Here is a 22,199-nt window from a genome sequence, read left to right as displayed (position 1 = left end):
ATTTCCATCAGTCCTTCATCACCATCATCACCATCATCATCATCATCATCATTACCATCACCATCACCACCACCACAATCATCACCACCACCATCATCACCATCATCACCACCACCATCATCACCACCATCAACACTATCATCATCACCATCATTGCCATTATGCTGATGTGAATCTCCGGTCCGTATTTTTATATTTCCTTGAAGCCCGTTCGTAGTGATCCAGGATTGCACTATTCTAAAGAAGTCTATACGATGGAAACATTGCAACATAATGTAGAACGAAAGCAAACACACACAAACACAAACACACACAAACACACACAAACACAAACACACACACAAACACACACACACACAAACACATCACATGACTAAACATTTCTCACACTGAATTACAATTTAAGGTAACAGCTTATTTGAATGTTCCAGCATAATACCATCGCAAGGGAGTCAGAGACACAACATTATGTAAAGTTATATGACAACCTTATGTAGGCATTATGACGGAACATTCACATAAAGTATTGCCCGACTAAAGACATTAAATAATATGCTTTCTCATTAAGGTAACTTGAGAAAAAATTAAAAGAAGAAACCCACACACTGCTCTTGATAGTATCACTGCTCTTGTTAGTATCACTGCTCTTGATAGTATCACTGCTCTTGATAGTATCACTGCTCTTGATAGTATCACTGCTCTTGATAGTATCACTGCTCTTGTTAGTATCACTGCTCTTGATAGTATCACTGCTCTTGATAGTATCACTGCTCTTGATGGTATCACTGCTCTTGATAGTATCACTGCTCTTGATGGTATCACTGCTCTTGATAGTATCACTGCTCTTCATTAAGCTTTACATATCGGCCTATAGGCCTTCGTGAGTGTTTTTAATTTGCACCCTTATGTAGACATTGCTTCCACATAAGGGTGCAAATTAAAAACACTCACAAAAGCTCTGACGAAGACCTACAGGCCAATACGTGAAGCTTAATAAAGAGCAGTAATACTATCAAGAGCAGTGATACTATCAAGAGCAGTGATACTATCAAGAGCAGTGATACTATCAAGAGCAGTGATACTAACAAGAGCAGTGATACTATCAAGAGCAGTGATACTATCAAGAGCAGTGATACTATCAAGAGCAGTGATAATATCAAGAGCAGTAATACTATCAAGAGCAGTGATACTATCAAGAGCAGTAATATTATCAACAGCAGTGATACTATCAAGAGCAGTGATAATATCAAGAGCAGTAATACTATCAAGAGCAGTGATACTATCAAGAGCAGTAATATTATCAAGAGCAGTGATACCATCAAGAGCAGTAATATTATCAAGAGCAGTGATACTATCAAGAGCAGTGAGACTATCAAGAGCAGTAATATTATCAAGAGCAGTGATACCATCAAGAGCAGTGATACTATCAAGAGCAGTAATATTATCAAGAGCAGTAATATTATCAAGAGCAGTAATACTATCAAGAGCAGTAATATTATCAAGAGCAGTGTGTGGGTTTCTTCTTCTTTCTCATGTTATTCAGCTGTTACCATGGCACCTGCAAAACAGATCGCTCAGATGTGCGAGTGCCTTTTGAACATGAAGGTAACTTAAAACTGAAGACAACAGTAGGCATGGATGCTGGAAAAGCCGTGTTCAGTATTTGATTCATTCAACAAGTCAAGAAAACCGGAGAATACAGTATAAGTGTGACTTCAGGAAACCTTAGTAAATGTCTGAAAACGTCACAGGCGACTAACTTGTTTAGAATTAAAAGTGTGATTTTAGTATTGGTGTATGTAAAGTACTATTCATGTGCTTAATCAAAAGTGTGCTAATAAAATATCCTTATGTTAAATGATACAGCTATGATCTGTTTGTGCAACGAGGCTAAAATACATACAGGTCAAAGGTTAGAAACATCCTTATTGTCCACAGGTTCAACAGAAGATGACTGGAAAAGTACATGCTAGTAAATAATAACATGATGTTCATGATATGACTTCGATAAGAAGAGGACACAGACATGAGCTTCAAATAAACCACGCAAAAAACTAGCAGCCAAATTTCACACAAAAACTCACCACAAACCAAGATTGGCCGCAAGCAGAGGAACCATCTTGATGATAATGAATCATACAAAGAAATCAAACAAAAACGAACTAAATCCAGAACAACGTCACAAAAAATGTAATAATCAAAACGACATCAAACTACCATGACTGAGACACTGACTTGAAAACTATGAACTACACAGAAACATACAATATGTTTATTGTTGTATAAGTGGGGGGCTTACCTTGAGATTGTCCTACACCCTAGTCGTGTTGTATTCTGATTCGTGTTTGCTCAAAGAGCCAATGAGGCAGAACCTGAAATGTCACCGCTCTGTCGTTTATTATCAAACTTTTGTTTTGCATAGAGATTATCACATTTAAATGCATATATTTGCTACAAAAAAAGCAGAACATTTCAACAGAGTTTTGAACTCTGGAAGTCTTGCATGCATAAAAATGGAGGTGCTGGGCGTTATAGTTAAAACGAGACTTATACAGGTTGAATACAGTAGAGCACACAAAGTGCATGCACAACAAAGATACTGGAACGTGGAAGTTATTTTGTAGGTACAAAAAGTGTTCCTCCATTTATTATTGTTAACATTTAATGTATCAAGCCATCAAGGTGCAGATACCTGTACAATAAAATATTATTTATAGAAAACAGGTTCATGCCAAAAGTTTGAACTGTACCAAATAAAAGAAACTATCACAGTTAACATCTAATATTAACAAAGTTAATTGTGTTTTTATCTTTTCAGTTTACAAAATAAAGTTATTTGCATTCTAAATGGTTTTAATCAATAATCTCTTTATCAGTGACAGGCACCAATACAAGCCCTTGTGGTTGAGAGTCAGAGCAGACTGAGAGACTACAGACTGATCTACATGTCCTCTGTAAAAAATGGCAACATGCACTATCCTTGCACATCATAAATCAGTATTTTAATTGAAGATGCATATCTAAAGACTTAACAAGGACACTGGCCATGTTTGTGGGTACTGAGCGTGGTCTGGAGCTACAGGGGATACACAGATGGAGAAATACATCCGTATGAAGATATAGAGAGAGTGAGAAGGGGAGGAGTGAGATAGTGGGTGATATAGAAAACAGAGGGGGTAGGTCTCACTACCACAGCATAGCCCTTTATGAACGATAGCAGAGTTGACAGGAAGAAGGAAGATCAAAGCAAAAAAAAAAGCTACCCCCCAAACAAAACAAAACAAAAATGAACAGAAGAATGAAGGAAAGATCAAAAATAGAGGAGGATTCTTTTTTTTTTTTTTTATGGAAGAAAAATCTATGTCACCCTCCACCATGACATATTCTATTAGGATGTCTTCATTGATTGATAGATTGACTGATCATGGATCATCAAAAATCTATATATACTGACCGCTGGACCGCCTTCTCGTGACGCGACAGTCGGTGGCTCGTCGTGGGAACCTCTTCCAGGTCGTCGTCGAGGTCACACCCATTGTCGGCCGCTTCCTGCGAGTAGCTGTGCTTCATCACTAGGATGCTGCGCCGGTTCCCGGTGGCAACGCTGGGCAGCAGCGGCCGTACCGGCTGCGGTGGAAGGTCCGTGAGGAGGGCGGCAGCCTCGCGTGCACTCAGGTTGCTGCGGCTTCCCCGCCCACTGAGCGACAGCTGGGACAAGTGGGCGGAACCAGGGTTGGAGGCGGATCCACAATGGTGGTCGTGGATGCAGCGCGAGGATGAGTGATGCAGCGCGTGGTAGTTCTCGAAGTCCTCCGTTAGGTCCACTAGATCCGCCGAGGCAGCGGTGGCGTGCGTGGCGCTGCGTAGCGTGCAGAGGCCATAGTGCTGTGGCTCGAAGACCTCCTGGAACATGGTGGGGTCAAAGTCCTCGCGCCGGAGGATGTACTTCTTCCTGGGTTGTTTGATCTGAACGATGACTGACACGATGAGGAGGATGAGGACGATGCAGCAGGTGACGCCGATGATGGTGCCGTTGGTGTTGGTCAGGTTGTCCAGGATGTTGGCTTTCCTCTTCTCTGTTGGGGGAGGGAGGAAGGGAGAGGAAGAGAGGCAAGGGAGGAGGAGAGAGAAAGAGAGAAATAGAGAGATAGATGGGAGGGAGACAGAGAGAGATAGAGAGAGATGGGAGGGAGACAGAGAGAAATAGAGAGAGAGATGGGAGGGAGACAGAGAGATAGTGAGAGATCTAAATAGTAGATGTCAGGAGACATGGTCATGTTTCTAATTTAGAGGTCAGGAGACATGTTCATGTTTCTATTTTAGAGAGTGTGTCCTCTGCTTTCTTCTCCTCTTTGTAAATGTAGCCAAGTGGTAAAACACACTGCAGTTCTATAATTAATCCACTGCGTGGCAGTGCCCCTTTAAGAAATGACCAATTTACACCCACACAAGTCATGAAAACAGCACCAAAGTTTCCTGCGCAATAACACAAACACACACACACACACACACACACACACACAGACACACACTTACACGCACCCCAGCAGATGGATAGATCACAGTTAGCAAGCAAATATGATTCCCAACACACAGAGGAAATTGACTACAAGATAAAGATCATGATGTTATTGATGAACAGCAGCTGCGTGAAAGGGTCAGGTGTTAAGGAGTTTTACGGCCATTCCACCAGAGAACATACAAAGAGCACAAAACACTTAACGTGTGGAGAGAAGCTGCCTATAGGGAGAGGGCTGACATTTACTGTATACACTGGGCTGGATATACTTTGTGTGTGTGTGTTATTAAATTCCCTGGTTTTCCAGAAATCCTGGTTGGAGAATTCCAGTTGTCCTGCTTATTCCCTCCTGATTCCAGGAACCTCCAACCGGGATTTCGGTAAAACCAGGGTTCCAGGAATTGTGCAACCCTATGTGTGTGTGTTTTAGTGTGTGTGTGTGTGTGTGTGTGTGTGTGTGTATCTTTTTACAGCGTGTGTGTGTTTGTGAGTGCCTGTTTTCAGTGTGGTCAACTCCCCTGTTACAACAGCAACATTTACATTCCATCCAGAAAAAAAGCAGACAAAGAACATGTCAGTTTACTGCTAATGAGGATAGATGCAGGCAGAGCACAGGAGCTACACATCACCAGGAACAGGGGGGGGGCTGGAAACTAAGCAGCAGCACAAAAACATGTCCGGGGAAGATGCTGACTGGTACACATTTTCAATGCTAGCAACTTGTAGCGAATGGTAGCTTAGAAGGTGAGGAAGAAGCCCACACTGGCTTAACAATGGCTGGAAATTGCTGTTGTTTGTCATTGGGCGACGCTCAGGGTTACACGGATGAACAAACGCCAGGGTTACACGGAGGAACAAACGGCAGGGTTACACGGAGGAACAAACATGCAGCGAGTGGACAGGTTTGGCGGCTGCCTGGGTCCGAACTCTGGTCACCGGCATGGTGACTGTGTAGCCCACAAAGCTAAAGGAGCTTGGAGGAACAATTCACCCAGCCTTAGCAGGGTCATGATCCTAGATATAGCATGTGTACTACCAACCCACTAGAACCAGTCCTAGCCTCCTCCCTTTAGCAGTCGGCCAGGGGGAACACTGTACCAAATGATCAGGAGCTCAGACATAAAGAGGTAGAGCTGAGGATCATAGTATGGATCTAATTGGACAGCTGTGAGAAAAGAGGGAGTCAGGAGAGATCGGTAGAGATCGGTAGAGATCTGGAGAGATCTGGAGAGATCAGGAGAGATCAGGAGAAATCTGGAGAGATCGGTAGAGATCTGGAGAGATCTGGAGAGATCAGGAGAGATCAGGAGAGATCAGCCGTTGAAAGGGCCCTCTCAGTACGATGGCCCCTGATCAACCCTGAGGACCAACAGGATAAAAGGGAAGGGGTTGTATGAATCATGGTATAGATCTAATAGGAGAAACAGAGAGAGTATGGATAACACGGAGGTAACAGATAAGCACTGAAGATCAGGAAAAAGCTGAGAGGGACAAAGTTCAGGAAATAAAATAAGAAGTAGTGGATTATCTATGGACTTGGTCTTCATAGAGGATAGAGGGGTATTGGAAGTGGATCATGACATGGAATCAGTGGAACAGGATACATTGTTAAGGAAGTGTAACATCAGAATCAGGTATGGATTGAGAGGGAGAGAGAGAGAAAGGTGATCAGAGATCAATACATAGGGAATTGTGCTGAATGCTCGTGTGGAAAATACATTCATTGGAATACTGAGCATCAAGTATGGATCAGGCGGGATGGAATTATACTAGGAGAGTGTGAAGGAAGCACTGTGGGAAGTGCATGGATTGAGAGGAACATACATTGGATACAGCGAGGGGATACACAGTGGATTGGTTTGGATTGACATGGGATTTAATGTGATCATGTCAAGAGAGAGGGAGGTGGGAGAGAGTGGTAGAGCCGATGTTGGACAAATCCGTCAAGACACCAACCAAAATAAAGGGTTAAAAATTGGTTTTAAATCAGCTCCTGAATTTGATTGAATATAGCTATGATACCCCTCATCTTCATGTAATGACGTGGAATTTTTTTTTGGGGGGGGGTTGAGCCTGGGTTTGACCTCTCACCTTTGCAGTGGTTCTCGTCCCAGGGGTAGACACAGTTCTGAATACCGTTACACACCAGGGTGTTGTTGATGCACATGTTACTGTGACAGAAGAAGGCATCCGGCTTGCACGGAGCTGTAATGACAGGAGAGAGAACAACATTAGACAGAGACATACACTATATGCTTATAGGAATCAGTTGCTTGCAGTGCTCTCCATTTTTGTGATTCATTTTGTATTAGACGTTTCCCCATAATAATCACAAGTATGAGCTACATTGCTCAAATGGTCAAGGATGAATGTGATTTCTATGAAAGGAGTGCACACGTTTGCAGACCAAACAGCCTTTTACCCTGTCTGATCTGACACAAAAATCTATCCCATCAGCAAGCAAAAAATCATCCAACAACATAAATCATTATCAGAGACAGACATGAACCTGTATACAGTATAATGATGCTCCAGATTTGGGGTGAATTTGAAAGCGCATTACTCAGCTCTGAACCCATCTGCTCTTCGTGACTTTCCTCCTCTTCAGAAATCCGTTGAGACAAGGCTGTGCATAGTAATCTCTCTGGGAGTGTACTTCATAAAGCTATCTATATAATTACACAGACAGGGTAACACCTGGAGAGAAGACTTTGATATCCTGGAGATGTCAGACTAACACATGTAGTAATCAACTAGGCCTGAATCCTTCAGGGCCAGAGCTACTGCATATATACATAACTTAACTTGAACGTGAACACTAATTATCTACGTATAGATGCCAACAGGGAGATATGTGCAAAGTTTAAAGAGGCAAGTTATGACTGTGTGTTGATACTGGCAGGGAACGAACGCTGTGCCTGTGTGTTTGTGCGTGCATATGTGTGTGTGTGTGTGTATGTGTGTGTGTGTATGTGTGTGTGTGTATGTGCGTATGTGCGTATGTGTGTGTATGTGCGTATCCGTAAGTGCGAGTGTGTGCAAGTGTGACACAGAGCTGTGTCTGTGTCGATGGTTGGCGACTGAGATCATGAAATTGAGAGATGTGAGGAGACAAGGGAGAGAGAGAGAGTGTTAGGAGAGAGAGAGAGGTGTTAGGAGAGAGAGAGAGAGAGGTGTTAGGAGAGAGAGAAAGGTGTTAGGAGAGAGAGAGAGAGAGAGAGAGAGAGAGAGAGAGAGAGAGAGAGAGAGAGAGAGAGAGAGAGAGAGAGAGAGAGAGAGAGCACCTTCGAGGCAGCGTGAATAGAGTTATCCAATTATAGCGTCTCTGGTAATGTGTCAGCCGCCCCATCATCACGCCGGTAATTAGACAATCACCAATAACACTAATGCACTGGCCTACTGCGGCCCACCCAGTGTAATGGACAGACCCACCCAGTGTAATGGACAGACCTACTGACGAATCAAATGACTACACCGAGCCAAGACAGTTTGCTCCATTCAATCTGATGTATTTTAATGGGATTTAATCAATCTTTATTACATTCCAAGGGTTATCTGTTTCTAGTGGTATAGTTTTAACTGAACATTAAATATTTAGTGCACTGACTCAACAGAACAGAGGGTAGGGATATAAGGTTTGACTCATTGGACAAGAACAAACGATTTCATTGAATTGAAGTCCACCAGTCCCAATTCACATACATTCCTTTGAATGACTCTGGATATGCACATATTCTGGTTTAGTGCGTCATGCATTCAAGTCAGTCCCCAAGTCATGCCATTTATGAGGAGTTGCATGCAGACTGGTAGGAGCAGCACTTCACACTAAATCCTCTGTCTCCTGTAGGGCCTTAGAGTGTGTGGTGGGTGAGCTTAATGGATGGCTGTGTTTAAACAATGGTTATTTACTGGTTGTGGACAGGGAAGTGGTCACAGACACACACATGCATACTAATGCGTGGGGCATTAAACAACGTAGAATGATGATGGATGATGGATGATGGATGATGGAAGACTGTTTTCATCCCTCCATTGATCCCAGGGGTATAATAATGACTCCTCCCCCTCCGTCTCGCTCTTCCTGAACACAGTACCAGGTCTTACCACCAAGGGAGGGCTATCCCTCCCCTTCCCACCACTCCACAGGGAAAGGGGGATACCTAGTCAGTTGTACAACTGAATGCATTCAACTGAAATGTGTCTTCCGCATTTAACCCAACCCCTCTGAATCAGAGAGGTGTGGGGGGTCGCCTTAATCGACCTCCACATCATCGGCGCCCGGGGAACAGTGGGTTAACCTCCTTACTCAGGGGCAGAACGACAGATGTTTACCTTGTCAGCTCTGGGATTCAATCCAGCATCCTTTTGGTTACTGGCCCAAAGCTCCTACCCACCAGGCTACCTGCCGCCCGCACAGCTGACTTTATGAAGAGGTGGATCCAAACTAATCTGCAGCTAAATTTATTCACAGACATTTTGTATCCCACCCTGCCTGCCTCCCACCCCACCCTGCCTGCCTCCCACCCCACCCTGCCTGCCTCCCATCCCACCCTGCCTGCCTCCCACCCCACCCTGCCTGCCTGCCTGCCTGCCTCCCGACCCGGCCTGCCTTCTACCCCACCCTGCCTGCCTCCTAACCCACTCTGCCTGCCTCCCACCCCACCCTGCCTGCCTGCCTCCCACCCGGCCCGGCCTGCCTTCTACCCCACCCTGCCTGCCTCCCATCACCCGCAGGCCATCAGTTGTTGAATCCTGGTTTAGATGTTGTTGCAGAGAGTTTGTGAATGCAGCTCTAAACTCTGAAGATCTGACTGGGTATCTTCTGAGACACTGTTTGTGTTTAAAGGGTATTAAACAGTGACTTTAGCTCTGCTGTTTTAGTCTACAGGGTGTATATGAGGATCAGCTGAAGAGAGATGTGGTCAACCTGCATATTGCCTGGTGGTACCTGCATGTTTAAACAGTGTTGATGGTGTTGCTCTGTGGTGCTGAACGCAGCACTGGCAGACGGGCTCGCTGGGTATCGGTTGAGTGACTTAGGCAGCAGTGTTACCGGGGCAATGGCACATCCTGGCTTCATTCAGTGGATAGGCCTCACAAAGAGGAAACAACTGCACTGCCTATACATTAACACGCATACACACAAACACACACATGCAAACCGATCTAACAATTTTGTAACTTATATAGATCTGTGTGTGTATTTAGAGAGAGAGAGAGAGAGAGTGTCTGTGTGTGTGTGTGTGTGTGTGTGTGTGTTATGATAGCTCTCAAGCAGCATCGAGAGGGGATACACTCCCTAATGGAATGCTCCCCCTCCAGTCACCAGGAGCTGTTTAAATACTCGTAAAGCTACATGAGATCCTTAGTCCGCCCTCAGCGGTTTGGCCCAAGCCCATTACCTCGGGGGCTAACTCTACAGTCAATGAACACACACATATACAGAAACCATCTCTCTCTCTCTCTCTCTCTCTCTCTCTCTCTCTCTCTCTCTCTCTCTCTCTCTCTCTCTCTCTCTCTCTCTCTCTCTCTCTCTCTCTCTCAATGGACAGAGCCATAAACGTGAAAAATTAGTGGCCGCCACTAAAGAGACACTACGGCTGGGTTGTTTTTAGGGTCTGTTTAACAGTATTGGGTTAGGGGGTCACGCTATGAGGGGTAGGGGGCGTGAATGTACCCCATCCATACATGAATGTGCCCCATCTGTACCATCCCCCACTAGATTGTTCATGTTCCAGTAAATGGCTTTACTGCATGGCTTTTCAATTGCACAACATACATAGCTATTGCCACAGATACATGATACATACATGTATCATGATGACTGTTCTAGCAACACGTATCTGTGTATTTCCAGCCAGCCCATACGCTGCCAGGATATGAGTGAACGTGTATGTGTTCATCATCAACAGTCTTACGTTCTTGGAAGGTGGTGAAAAGTATCCTGAAGCGGCTCCGGCGGCTGCCCTGGTCGGCCCACATCCTGATCACCCCCGTGGTGGACACCAGCATCACGTCGTTGGCCACCGTAGAGCAGAACTTGTTCTTCAGGTCCTCCACGGACGAGCTGCCATCGTACACCGCCACAAAGTTACGCTTACACTCGTTACTATTCTGCATCTCATAGTCCAGGAAACGCAGGTAGATCTAGGTGTGAGGGGAGGGAGAGGGAAGAGAGAGGAGAGAGGAGAGAGGAGAGAGAGAGGAGAGAGGAGAGAGGAGAGAGAGAGAGAGAGAGAGAGAGAGAGAGAGAGAGAGAGAGAGAGAGAGAGAGAGAGAGAGAAGAGAGAGAGAGAGGGGGGAGGGAGAGAGAGAGAGAGAGAGAGAGAGAGAGAGAGAGAGAGAGAGAGAGAGAGCGGTGGAGGGTGAGGGACAAAGAGATAGGGGGTGGAGAGAGAGAGAAAGAAAGAGAGAGAAGGGGTGGAGGGAGAGAGGGAGAGGGAAGAGAGAGGAGAGAGAGAAGAGAAATGGAAGAGAGAGAGAGAGAGAGAGAGAGAGAGAGAGAGAGAGAGAGAGAGAGAGAGAGAGAGAGAGAGAGAGAAAGAAAGAAAGAAAGAAAGAAAGAAAGAAAGAAAGAAAGAAAGAAAGAAAGAAAGAAAGAAAGAAAGAAAGAAAGAAAGAAAGAAAGAAAGAAAGAAAGAAAGAAAGAAAGAAAGAAAGAAAGAAGAGAAGAGAAGTGGAAGGGATTTGACAAGGAGAGGAAGCATAAAGATAGATTATTAGAGAAAGGAGGAAATAAGTTTGACAGAGATAGAGGATGAGGGATAGAGATGTCAAAAGAAACGGAGAAGGAGAAATGGGGAGAGGGAAAACAGGGGGAGGGGAAAGATGGGAGAGAGAGATACATGTTGAGTCATTCCTTCTCGCTGTATCTCTTTCAGTCGTCACATCATCAGCAGTCGGGACAAAGCCTTGTAGTGACAGCAGTGTCCTATCAGGCTATGACACACTTCCTCAAACAGATCATTATGTTTGCACTCTCATTCATGTCTAAGGGTCCGCTAGATCAAACATTTTGTCTTCACTCTAAAACACATACAGTCATCACACTCGGCACTCCCGAGAGACCAGAGAAGTTGTGGATGAATCATTCCATGGTTCACTCACTAGGCTTCATACAGTAGGATTGTAAGACGCCATCACAGTCGTCCTGTCTCTCTTAGAAGGTTTGACCACATACATTTGACCCTTATCACAAAACTAGCTCTGGAAGAAAGGAAAATGCACCTTCACACATCACAGCCAGACTGTTTGAAATATTAAACAAATCAACATTTTATCAAATCAAAGTTTATCGGTTGTGTACACCGATTTGCAGAATCTCAGAAACTGCCGCCGTCCTGGGCTTCTCACGCGAGACTAGGGTGTGGCCGTAATGCCCCCTAAAAAAATCCATGCTCTGCGGGCCAAAGTGGCCGTTGTGCCGAATATAATAATTCCCTTCTCCCGGCTGTCAATCGCCTTGCTGCAAAGCAACTCTCACTCATATCGCTCTCTCAAATATCTAAATTCTTATTAACCAATGCCCGTCAAGTGATCGGGTTCTTCTCATGGGCATCTCATCTCCAAAGTAGGCTGCAAGAGAAGACAGACACATTGGGGATGCAACGGCACGAGTCCTTATCGAATTCCGAGGTGTTTATTGAAGATGTTAGAAGAACTGTCCACGTTTACTTTTCGTCAGCCAACTTGATGAGTAGGCTTAACGAACAGCAAAAGCACTAGCCTATGTCAATCTACTATCCCCCATAGTACAAAAGTTGATTTATTCTACTGGTCAGGTTGTCCTTCTGTACGATAAATACATATTCCAAACATACTCTGGGACAGTTGTGGGACGCGATAGATCCCAAATTAATACAACCACTGTAGCCTACATCAAAAAAACGTTTTAAAACAATGAGGCTGATGCAACAGATCAGAACGTTTAGATTAAAATGTTGATAAAATATTAGGCTATTTCTTCACATTATAAGTGCAGCAATGTGCACACTGTAGTAGGCTATAAGCGCAAATGTTCCAAAATACAAATAGCGGAAGTGCACCGCCAATGTGAGCGCTTTCATATGACAGAGATGAAACCATCCTTCAGAAATGTAGAAAGACTCATCAACAAGCATGTGTTGTTAATATGACTAGGATTGTGTATTTGGCTGCTGGACAATGAAAGAAAGTTGAGAACTTGAGAGTATTAGGCTACTGGTTTCAATGGCATATGAAGTGTTTATAAAATAACATGGTAAGACATGCCTCATGAATTTACAAAAAACGTCCAGGATTTAAACAATTACGTATATGGTTAAATAGTTATATTGACTGCCTCCACTCAGATTGCAAGGTGGGTGATGTTGCAGTATGCAACAGACACTGGCCTTTCTCTCCTATCTGAACTAACAGTACATCAAGAATGTCAACAGAATCAAAGCCTTTAGATATTAATAATGATCCTACATTATATTTGTCAAAACATGACTTGGTGTTTAGCCTAAATGTACATTATATATATAAAATTAGTGGATTTGGTCCCTTTGGAAAGCCAACTACTGAACCATCCGATGATGGGATTTATAAATAAATTATCTGGACTCCCGAAAGGACTGATCTCTATAATACCCTATATATACAAAAGTATGTGGACACCCCTTCAAATGAGTGGATTCATCTATTTCAGCCATACCCGTTGCTGACAGGTGTATAAAATCGAGCACACCGCCATGCAATCTCCATAGACAAACATTGGCAGTAGAATGGCCTTACTGAAGAGCTCCGTGACTTTCAACGTGGCGCCATCATAGGATGCCAACTTTCCAACAAGTCAGTTCGTCAAATTTCTGCCCTGCTAGAGCTGCCCCGGTCAACTGTAAGTGCTGTTATTGTGAAGCCACGGCCACAAAAGCTCACAGAATGTGACCGCTAAGTGCTGAAGCGCATAGCGCGTGAAAATTGTCTGTCCTCTGTTGCAACACTCACTACCGAGTTCCAAACTGCCTCTGGAAGCAACGTCAGCACAATAACTGTTCATCAGGAGCTTCATGAAATGGGTTTCCATGGCTGAACAGCCGCACATAAACCTAAGATCACCATGCGCAATGCCAAGCGTCGGCTGGAGTGGTGTAAAGCTGGCCGCCATTGGACTCTGGAGCAGTGGAAACACGTTCTCTGGAGTGATGAATCACGCTTCACCATCTGGCAGTCCGACGGACTAATCTGGGTTTGGCAGATGCCAGGAGAATGCTACCTGCCCCAATGCATAGTGCCAACTGTAAAGTTTGGTGGAGGAGGAATAATGGTCTGGGGTTGTTTTTCATGGTTCGGGCTAGGCCCCTTAGTTCCAGTGAAGGGAAATCTTAACGCTACAGCATACAATTACATTCTAGTCGACTCTGTGCTTCCAACTTTGTGGCAACAGTTTGGGGAAGGGCCTTTCCTGTTTCAGCATGACAATGCCCCCATGCACAAAGTGAGGTCCATACAGAAATGGTTTGTTGAGATCGGTGTGGAAGAACTTGACTGGCCTGCACAGAGCCCTGACCTCAACCCCATTGAACACCTTTGGGATGAATTGGAACACAGACTGCGAGCCAGGCCTAATCGCCCAACATCAGTGCCCAATTTCACTAATACTCTTGTGGTTGAAGTCCCCACAGCAATGTTCCAACATATTGTGGAAAGCCATCCCAGAAGAGTGGAGGCTGTTATAGCAGCAAAGCGGGGACCAACTCCATATTAATGCCCAAGATTTTGTAATGAAATGTTCGACGAGCAGGTGTCCACATACTTTTGGTCATGTAGTGTATGTCATTACAAGTCTAATTTAAGTTTGGCTTCATTTTCAGGCGCCTCTCTCATGTCAGCATCGGTCTGGACATGACAGGCTGTAGCCAATAGCTATCACCTACACTTTGACATGTAGGCTAATTATATTATGTACAATTACCTAGACTTATTTTTTTCTTAACAGAATAGCTACTGTTTTTCAGTTTTCAAATCAATTGAATTGGCTATTTTGGTGCCCTAGCACATGGCCTTGGTGCCCTGGGAGATTGGGCACCTCTTGAAGGCCAAATGTCCTTGCCCCTAAAATCACAGAATTCCAGGCCTGGAAGGGACCATTTCAAAAAAGAAAAAAAAGGTTATCAGTGGTGTGCATGCTGAGGAACTTGAAGTTGTTCCCAGTCACCTCACCATGGTTAAATGCGGTGGTTGGCGCTTTTCAGTCACCGAGTCAGTGTATATGTCAATACTATTCTCAGAGGGGACATTTCAAAACAGTCTTGAAGCATAGATTCCGATTGGTCAGACCAACGATGAACAGTCCTTACGATGGGAGCTCACTGTTTAAGTTTCTGCTTATAGGTGGGAGGAGCAGAATGGAGGTGTGATCTGATTTGCCGAAGAGAGGTTGGGGGAGGGCCTTACCATGATAGAGAGGATGCTTTCTTATTAAACAATCAAAGAGCTAAGAGCTAAGAGTTTTTTCCTGGCTGTATGACCTAACAAGGCAAAAAACTCCAGGCACTAGTTATGGCCTATCACTAAGTCCCAGAGTTGTTCCTGGTCAGGTCTTAGGAAAAACTCAGGGCCCTAATTATAACCGCAAGTCACACTTCCACGTAACAGCTTTACCAATCTGAGATAATCTGAATCCGTGTCTATAAATATTAACCACATACTGTATTTCATAATGACAGCTTTTCACTGTGAGGCTAACACTTCCTGACACCTCCAGCATCGGAGCCTGCCATTCGTTCATCAGACTGAGATTGGCCAATCACTGCTGCTGTTCTGGCCCGCTGCACATAACACCTAGCATAATTACAGTTAATGAGCTGCCGGCTCGGGTCGTGCGGTGAGGAAATGTAGTGCTTTAACTGTTTTAAGACGAACGGCACAGATGCACAGAACTAATGGAGCCTGCTGTGTCAGCTCAGTTTGAACCAACAGACAAGTGGAATAGATAGGGAGAGTAAAAAACTTCCTTCTCTCTCTCTCTTTCTCTCTCTCTCTCTCTGAACTCAACTGTCATAAGGCCTACATAACCCTATCATAAGACTGACATTACAGATGCCATTAGGAGTTATACCAACTAATGTCAGTTTGATGTGATTCCAATGATAAGTATGTTGTATGTTATCATTCAAAGAACGTCTTCCCACAAAACATTACTTATCATATTTCTACTAAGCACTACAGCTTGGGGTGTGTCCATCACACCTTTAGTATTGAAGGGGATCCACTGAGAATCCTATTTGTCACGATCGTCGGTAAAAGAGGAGGACCAAGGCGCAGTGTTGCAGGCAAACATACTCTTTATTTAGCGATATACGACAAAATAAACAAAACGATAACGTGACAGTTCACGGTCTAACACAAACCAACTCGAAACAAGATCCCACAACTACTGTGGGAAAACAGCCAGTTTAAATGTGGTTCCCAATCAGAGACAACCAGCCACAGCTGACACTCGTTGCCTCTGATTGAGAACCACAATGGCCAACATAGAAATGAACCAACTAGAACTACAACACAAATCTACACACCCTGGCTCAACATAACAGTGTCCCCAAAGCCAGGGCGTGACACTATTGTGCATCTCTCCAGGTTTAAACCAGTCATATGGGGGACCTAAATGGCCTAGGCATTTACCTGACATTCTAGAACAGGACAGCTGATCGTACAGAGCTAAGACAGCTCCAATCAGCACTGCTGAGATATGGAGACCTAACACATCTGCTTCATCAGGGGCCTTGCATGGCCTAGCATCTGGGGAGGAAGGGGGCCTTGCATGGCCTAGCATCTGGGTAGGAAGGGGGCCTTGCATGGCCTAGCATCTGGGTAGGAAGGGGGCCTTGCATGGCCTAGCATCTGGGTAGGAAGGGGGCCTTGCATGGCCTAGCATCTGGGTAGGAAGGGGGCCTTGCATGGCCTAGCATCTGGGTAGGAAGGGGGCCTTGCATGGCCTAGCATCTGGGTAGGAAGGGGGCCTTGCATGGCCTAGCATCTGGGTAGGAAGGGCCTTGCATGGCCCTAGCATCTGGGTAGGAAGGGGCCTTGCATGGCCTAGCATCTGGGTAGGAAGGGCCTTGCATGGCCTAGCATCTGGGTAGGAAGGGGCCTTGCATGGCCTAGCATCTGGGTAGGAAGGGGCCTTGCATGGCCTAGCATCTGGGTAGGAAGGGGCCTTGCATGGCCTAGCATCTGGGTAGGAAGGGGCCTTGCATGGCCTAGCATCTGGGTAGGAAGGGGGCCTTGCATGGCCTAGCATCTGGGTAGGAAGGGGGCCTTGCATGGCCTAGCATCTGGGTAGGAAGGGCCGTGCATGGCCTAGCATCTGGGTAGGAAGGGGCTTGCATGGCCTAGCATCTGGGTAGGAAGGGCCTTGCATGGCCTAGCATCTGGGTAGGAAGGGGGCCTTGCATGGCCTAGCATCTGGGTAGGAAGGGGGCCTTGCATGGCCTAGCATCTGGGTAGGAAGGGGGCCTTGCATGGCCTAGCATCTGGGTAGGAAGGGGGCCTTGCATGGCCTAGCATCTGGGTAGGAAGGAATAGGGCCAAGAATATGCCTGGTGTTTTCTTCAACAAGGAGATATTTAGTGTGTATTGATGGATGTGTTCTCTTTCTTTCTTTCTTTCTTTCTTTCTTTCTTTCTTTCTTTCTTTCTTTCTTTCTTTCTTTCTTTCTTTCTTTCTTTCTTTCTTTCTTTCCTTCCCTTTCCCTCTTTCTCTTTCTCAATCATATACAGATTCATCCAGACCTCAGTTTTTTTTTTAAAGCTTTTTTCACATCGCCCCATCCAAACCCAGCTCTCCTAAATAGCAAATATTGTGAAGTACTAGTCACTGGATTACCTCATGAAGCCTAATGAAGGCCATGGATCAGGCAGAAAGAATCACAGCGCAGTGTCGTGTCGTGTGGATATCGGCTCGTAAAAAACAGCCTGTGGGAACCATCGATTCCAAAGCACCCAATAATGACACAGCATCCATCACTGACTAGAGGAAGAGGAAGACAACTAGAGGAAGAGGAAGACGACTAAAGGAAGAGGAAGACGACTAGAGGAAGAGGAAGATGACTAGAGGAAGAGGAAGACGACTAGAGGAAGAGGAAGACGACTAGAGGAAGAGGAAGACGACTAGAGGAAGAGGAAGATGACTAGAGGAAGAGGAAGACGACTAGAGGAAGAGGAAGATGACTAGAGGAAGAGGAAGACGACTAGAGGAAGAGGAAGATGACTAGAGGAAGAGGAAGATGACTAGAGGAAGAGGAAGACGACTAGAGGAAGAGGAAGACGACTAGAGGAAGGGGAAGACGACTAGAGGAAGAGGAAGATGACTAGAGGAAGAGGAAGACGACTAGAGGAAGAGGAAGATGACTAGAGGAAGAGGAAGATGACTAGAGGAAGAGGAAGATGACTAGAGGAAGAGGAAGACGACTAGAGGAAGAGGAAGACGACTAGAGGAAGAGGAAGACGACTAGAGGAAGAGGAAGACGACTAGAGGAAGAGGAAGATGACTAGAGGAAGAGGAAGATGACTAGAGGAAGAGATAGACGACTAGAGGAAGAGGAAGATGACTAGAGGAAGAGGAAAACGACTAGAGGAAGGGGAAGATGACTAGAGGAAGAGGAAGACGACTAGAGGAAGAGGAAGACGACTAGAGGAAGGGGAAGACGACTAGAGGAAGAGGAAGATGACTAGAGGAAGAGGAAGACGACTAGAGGAAGAGGAAGATGACTAGAGGAAGAGGAAGACGACTAGAGGAAGAGGAAGATGACTAGAGGAAGAGGAAGACGACTAGAGGAAAAGGAAGATGAATAGAGGAAGAGGAAGACGACTAGAGGAAGAGGAAGATGACTAGAGGAAGAGGAAGACGACTAGAGGAAGAGGAAGATGACTAGAGGAAGAGATAGACGACTAGAGGAAGAGGAAGACGACTAGAGGAAGAGGAAGACGACTAGAGGAAGAGGAAGATGACTAGAGGAAGAGGAAGACGACTAGAGGAAGAGGAAGATGACTAGAGGAAGAGGAAGTTGACTAGAGGAAGAGTAAGATGACTAGAGGAAGAGGAAGATTACTAGAGGAAGAGGAAGACCAAAACAAGATTCGCAGCACAGCCATAATGAGTCCGAAAACCAACTGGTTCAAGGAATGAGAATGAGAATTTGAATCTTTCTGCCATTATTTTGATGGGATGATGCACAGCAATAGTATGACAAAACAACCACAAAAGTGTTACAAAAATGTTGATCAAGTGCTGGCTTAGAGCCAGTGGACAAAACTCCAATCCTTGAGAGCAGCAGTGTTTAGTTGTTATATTTCCTGCCCCTTTAAGAGCAGGAAACACAGAGAGTGTGAGAGAAAGATCACGTATTTACCTGATTTGTTTAATTTTAATAGTTAACAATTAATATGCTTAAGAATAGTACAGACATTTCTTAACTACAATGCTGTGCTTTTCGTAAGGATGGTTCCCTCTAGCTCCCTGCAGCTGGTCTGGGCGTGTAGTCAAGGACATGGGATAGAGATTAACTTGAGGAACAGATAGACCTGTAGTGTTTCAATTTCTCGTTGTGTCTGAGAAACCTTGTCACAAGGTCAAGACAGAGCCTCAGCGTGACCACAGTCTTTCAGTTCATCCTGTCTTTTACTATCTTCCAAGGGCGCAGCTGTGTGGAGATATGGGCAGTAACGGAACTAACATTATCACTTGTTTGTGCTCTATGACCCGATACACATAGCCACAAGAAGAAAACAAGGTGGCTCCTGATCTGCCAGGGAGGGGTGTGCTTCTATGAAAAGCAGAGATTGTTCTAGACACTTTTCCAGAACTTATGAAGAGCTATACAAGTCCTGTTGACTCTGTATTAACTTTGGCCTGCAATTGCATACCTAGAGATCTTTTACATATACTCAGAAGCCGTTGTCTGTGTTATTTTCTAAGGTTTAAAGTTTGTTTTAGAATAAGAGAATATCAACACTGTGCAAAGAATCCTCAACATTTTGGAGAGCTTGCCAGGAGTGAGTGACAACCTGCCGTTGGCGTGAGCGTCGACCCACTGTGCCGTGCAACTAATTACTTAAAGGTAAGCAGACGGCTGTTATATCTATAATTTGTCTGTAATTTGAACAAAACGCTGTGTGGTTGATGACTTATTCTGACACGTAAGTGGCGCCTCACTCACAGTATGCTGTTCATTTAAGAGACGAAACCTACATTGTGGTATATATTGATTTATTTACAAACTCTTAATAGATCAACCTGTTGGAAATTGACACAGACCACCTAGGTGATAGTTAGAAATTCCTATGGTGTGAATATGATTACATTTACGTCATTTAGCAGACGTTCTTATCCAGAGCGACTTACAGTTAGTGAGTGCATACATAATTTTTTAAAATGTGTTTTATACCGGCCCCCCGTGGGAATCGAACCCACAACCTTGGCGTTGCAAATGCCATGCTCTACCAACTGAGCTACATCCCTACAGGATTAAAGGATTAAAGGCCTGTAATTGTGTACTCCGGAGTTCTAGGACGGTAAACGAGATGTTTGTCCTAGTTGTGTTGTATGTTGTATAAATTGTATATATGATTATTAGTGACTCATTGTTGATGGCTGCAATATGTAGAGAAAGCACTAGATAGAGTAGGTCTGCTCAGCCTGTGGGGGTGACTGGTTTGCTTGATCGGCTGTGATTCATTCAGTTTGGTTAAGTTGGATGTTTCATCTGTCTCATTCAGGTTGCTCATTGATCAGCTTGGTCAATCTGTTTGATTCAACTGTTTTTGTCTGACTCGTTTTGTACAAGACTGGTTTTATTCGACCCGCTCGAGTTTGCAAAAGCAATTCGTTCATCTTGGTCAACTGGTCTGACTCAATTTGTGCATTCAATTCATCGAGGTCACTCAGTTGTTCATCTGGTGTATTTGTTCAATTCGTCTGATTAATTTGTTCTTCCTGCTGGTCATTCTGTTCGATTAATTTCGGCACGAGCGGCTGCTCATCAGAAAATAAAAAGAAATCCTGCGAATAATAGCCTTTTCTGTGCTGAGGAGGTGAATCAGGAAAGGGACTAGATTTGAGGTCGCTTGAAGCTTCTGTCTCTGGTGGGGAGAGGGCGTGCCTAATCTAGCATTAGGAGGAGAAGAATAAGCGGTGCGTGAATGTTCGTTGACATACTGACTGTGGAAAAATTCACGTTACCAGGAGGGTTAGAATTAAGAGCAAGGAGGGCACAAATAAGAACACCCCAATATAACATTCAAAGGTGGACCAGGAGATAAGATAACAGTCAAACCACAATTATTTAAACAGTGGTGGATACAGGAAATAGTAATAATAGAAATCTGGGTAGGAGAATTTGAGATATGGACTAGCCGTCCAGGTATAAACATGAATATAAAGAAGTAAAAGAGAAAACTAAAAAGGAAAGTTGGGGAAATAAATGCCAAGACGAAGAATAGAAGGAGAACCGGCGGCATTCAGATATAGGATAAAGGGATGTACAATAGTGGAATAACCAGTGACAGCAAATATAAAAATAATAACATATGATGTGGATATACTGAAAGACAGGAAAAGCAGATTTAGGAATTTAGATACGAAAGACTTAGATTACGAAAATAGAAGGGAAGGAATATTGGAGAAAAAAGTAACGTGGGTATTAACAGGGGAAATTAGGGTGTGGTCCGGCCATTGTATCTCAGTGGGACCAATCCCTGCAGGTTTCCCACATTTGGAAACCTTAGAAGTGATTTTATGATTATGGTAAAATTGGTTATAGTAAAATGGTAATGTGTTAGATTTGACATTTCAAATTTGGGCCCGTTTTATAGAAGAAAAAATTCCTGCAGGTTATACAAATATTGATTAAGTGTGTTTGGGAATAGCATTGTGTGAATGTGATATGAGAGTTGTGTGAATGTGGAAATAACTCTTAATCTGAAGTTTGGATAATAAGAGCTAGAAATGTGTATGATAAGATGATTGAGATTTGGATAATAAGCTTTGAAAAAACGTTATCTTTGGGTTCCGTACATCACTGCCCAGCATAGAATATCACGGGGTGGTATTGAGAGCGGGATGTTGTTTTAGAAAGTAGCGGCAAGTCTATATTTTCTGGGAGGCTTGACTTTGTCGGGGTTTCCGGAAGGTTAGAGAACTGTTGAGGATCCCATGACAGGCCGGGCAGTGTCCGGGAAACTAAAGTTGTTGTTTTTTGGTTCCGCTGGGAGTATGTTTGAAGAAGCTGATTTGTGACGATTGAGAATCGTTAAAAACACGAATGGATTGGTTGATGTTCTATATGGATTCTGTGAATATATGAAAACATGATGAATTTTATGTGTGTGTAATCGATTACTAGAGATTTGATAAAGTAATAATTTGAATAATATTCATATACTAACTTTCCCACCCAAACGTAGACATACGTCAGGGGTGAGAAACAATAAATAAACGTTTTCTGAGTTGGTGCCGTTTATGGATCATTTGATAGAGATAAGGTATTATATGACTGTCTACAATCTGGGCAAGAGTCTTAGAAACTGAGTGGCGTATGTCCTGAGGCGAATCCACCACGACCAGTGGTCCCGGTGGAGAAGGTCTACGTCAGGGTCTTCAGAAGGAAGTGGAACGAACAGAGACATGAGGGACCCTACACCGTCACCCAGGCTACACC

General features: G+C 44.3%; 1 protein-coding gene across 3 annotated transcripts in view; it reads right to left on the bottom strand.

The window, feature by feature from the left end:
- The window catches only part of LOC121569348 (neuropilin and tolloid-like protein 1), a 160,862-nt gene that overhangs the window by 2,838 nt on the left and 135,825 nt on the right, over window positions 1-22,199 (bottom strand). For all 3 annotated transcript variants that reach the window (XM_041880233.1, XM_041880231.1, XM_041880232.2), the window contains exons 7-10: window positions 10,438-10,666; window positions 6,611-6,724; window positions 3,455-4,076; window positions 2,300-2,372 (exon numbers count right to left, since the gene is read on the bottom strand). In XM_041880233.1, coding sequence (XP_041736167.1) covers window positions 2,312-2,372; window positions 3,455-4,076; window positions 6,611-6,724; window positions 10,438-10,666 — 1,026 coding nt within the window. In that variant the 3' untranslated portion in view covers window positions 2,300-2,311. The remainder of the gene's footprint in view (window positions 1-2,299; window positions 2,373-3,454; window positions 4,077-6,610; window positions 6,725-10,437; window positions 10,667-22,199) is intronic.

Source organism: Coregonus clupeaformis, chromosome 7 (genome assembly GCF_020615455.1).
Source record: "Coregonus clupeaformis isolate EN_2021a chromosome 7, ASM2061545v1, whole genome shotgun sequence".
Classification (NCBI taxonomy): Eukaryota; Metazoa; Chordata; class Actinopteri; order Salmoniformes; family Salmonidae; genus Coregonus; species Coregonus clupeaformis.
Note: the sequence above shows the minus strand (reverse complement) of the source record. Positions and strands in the feature narration are given on the sequence as shown.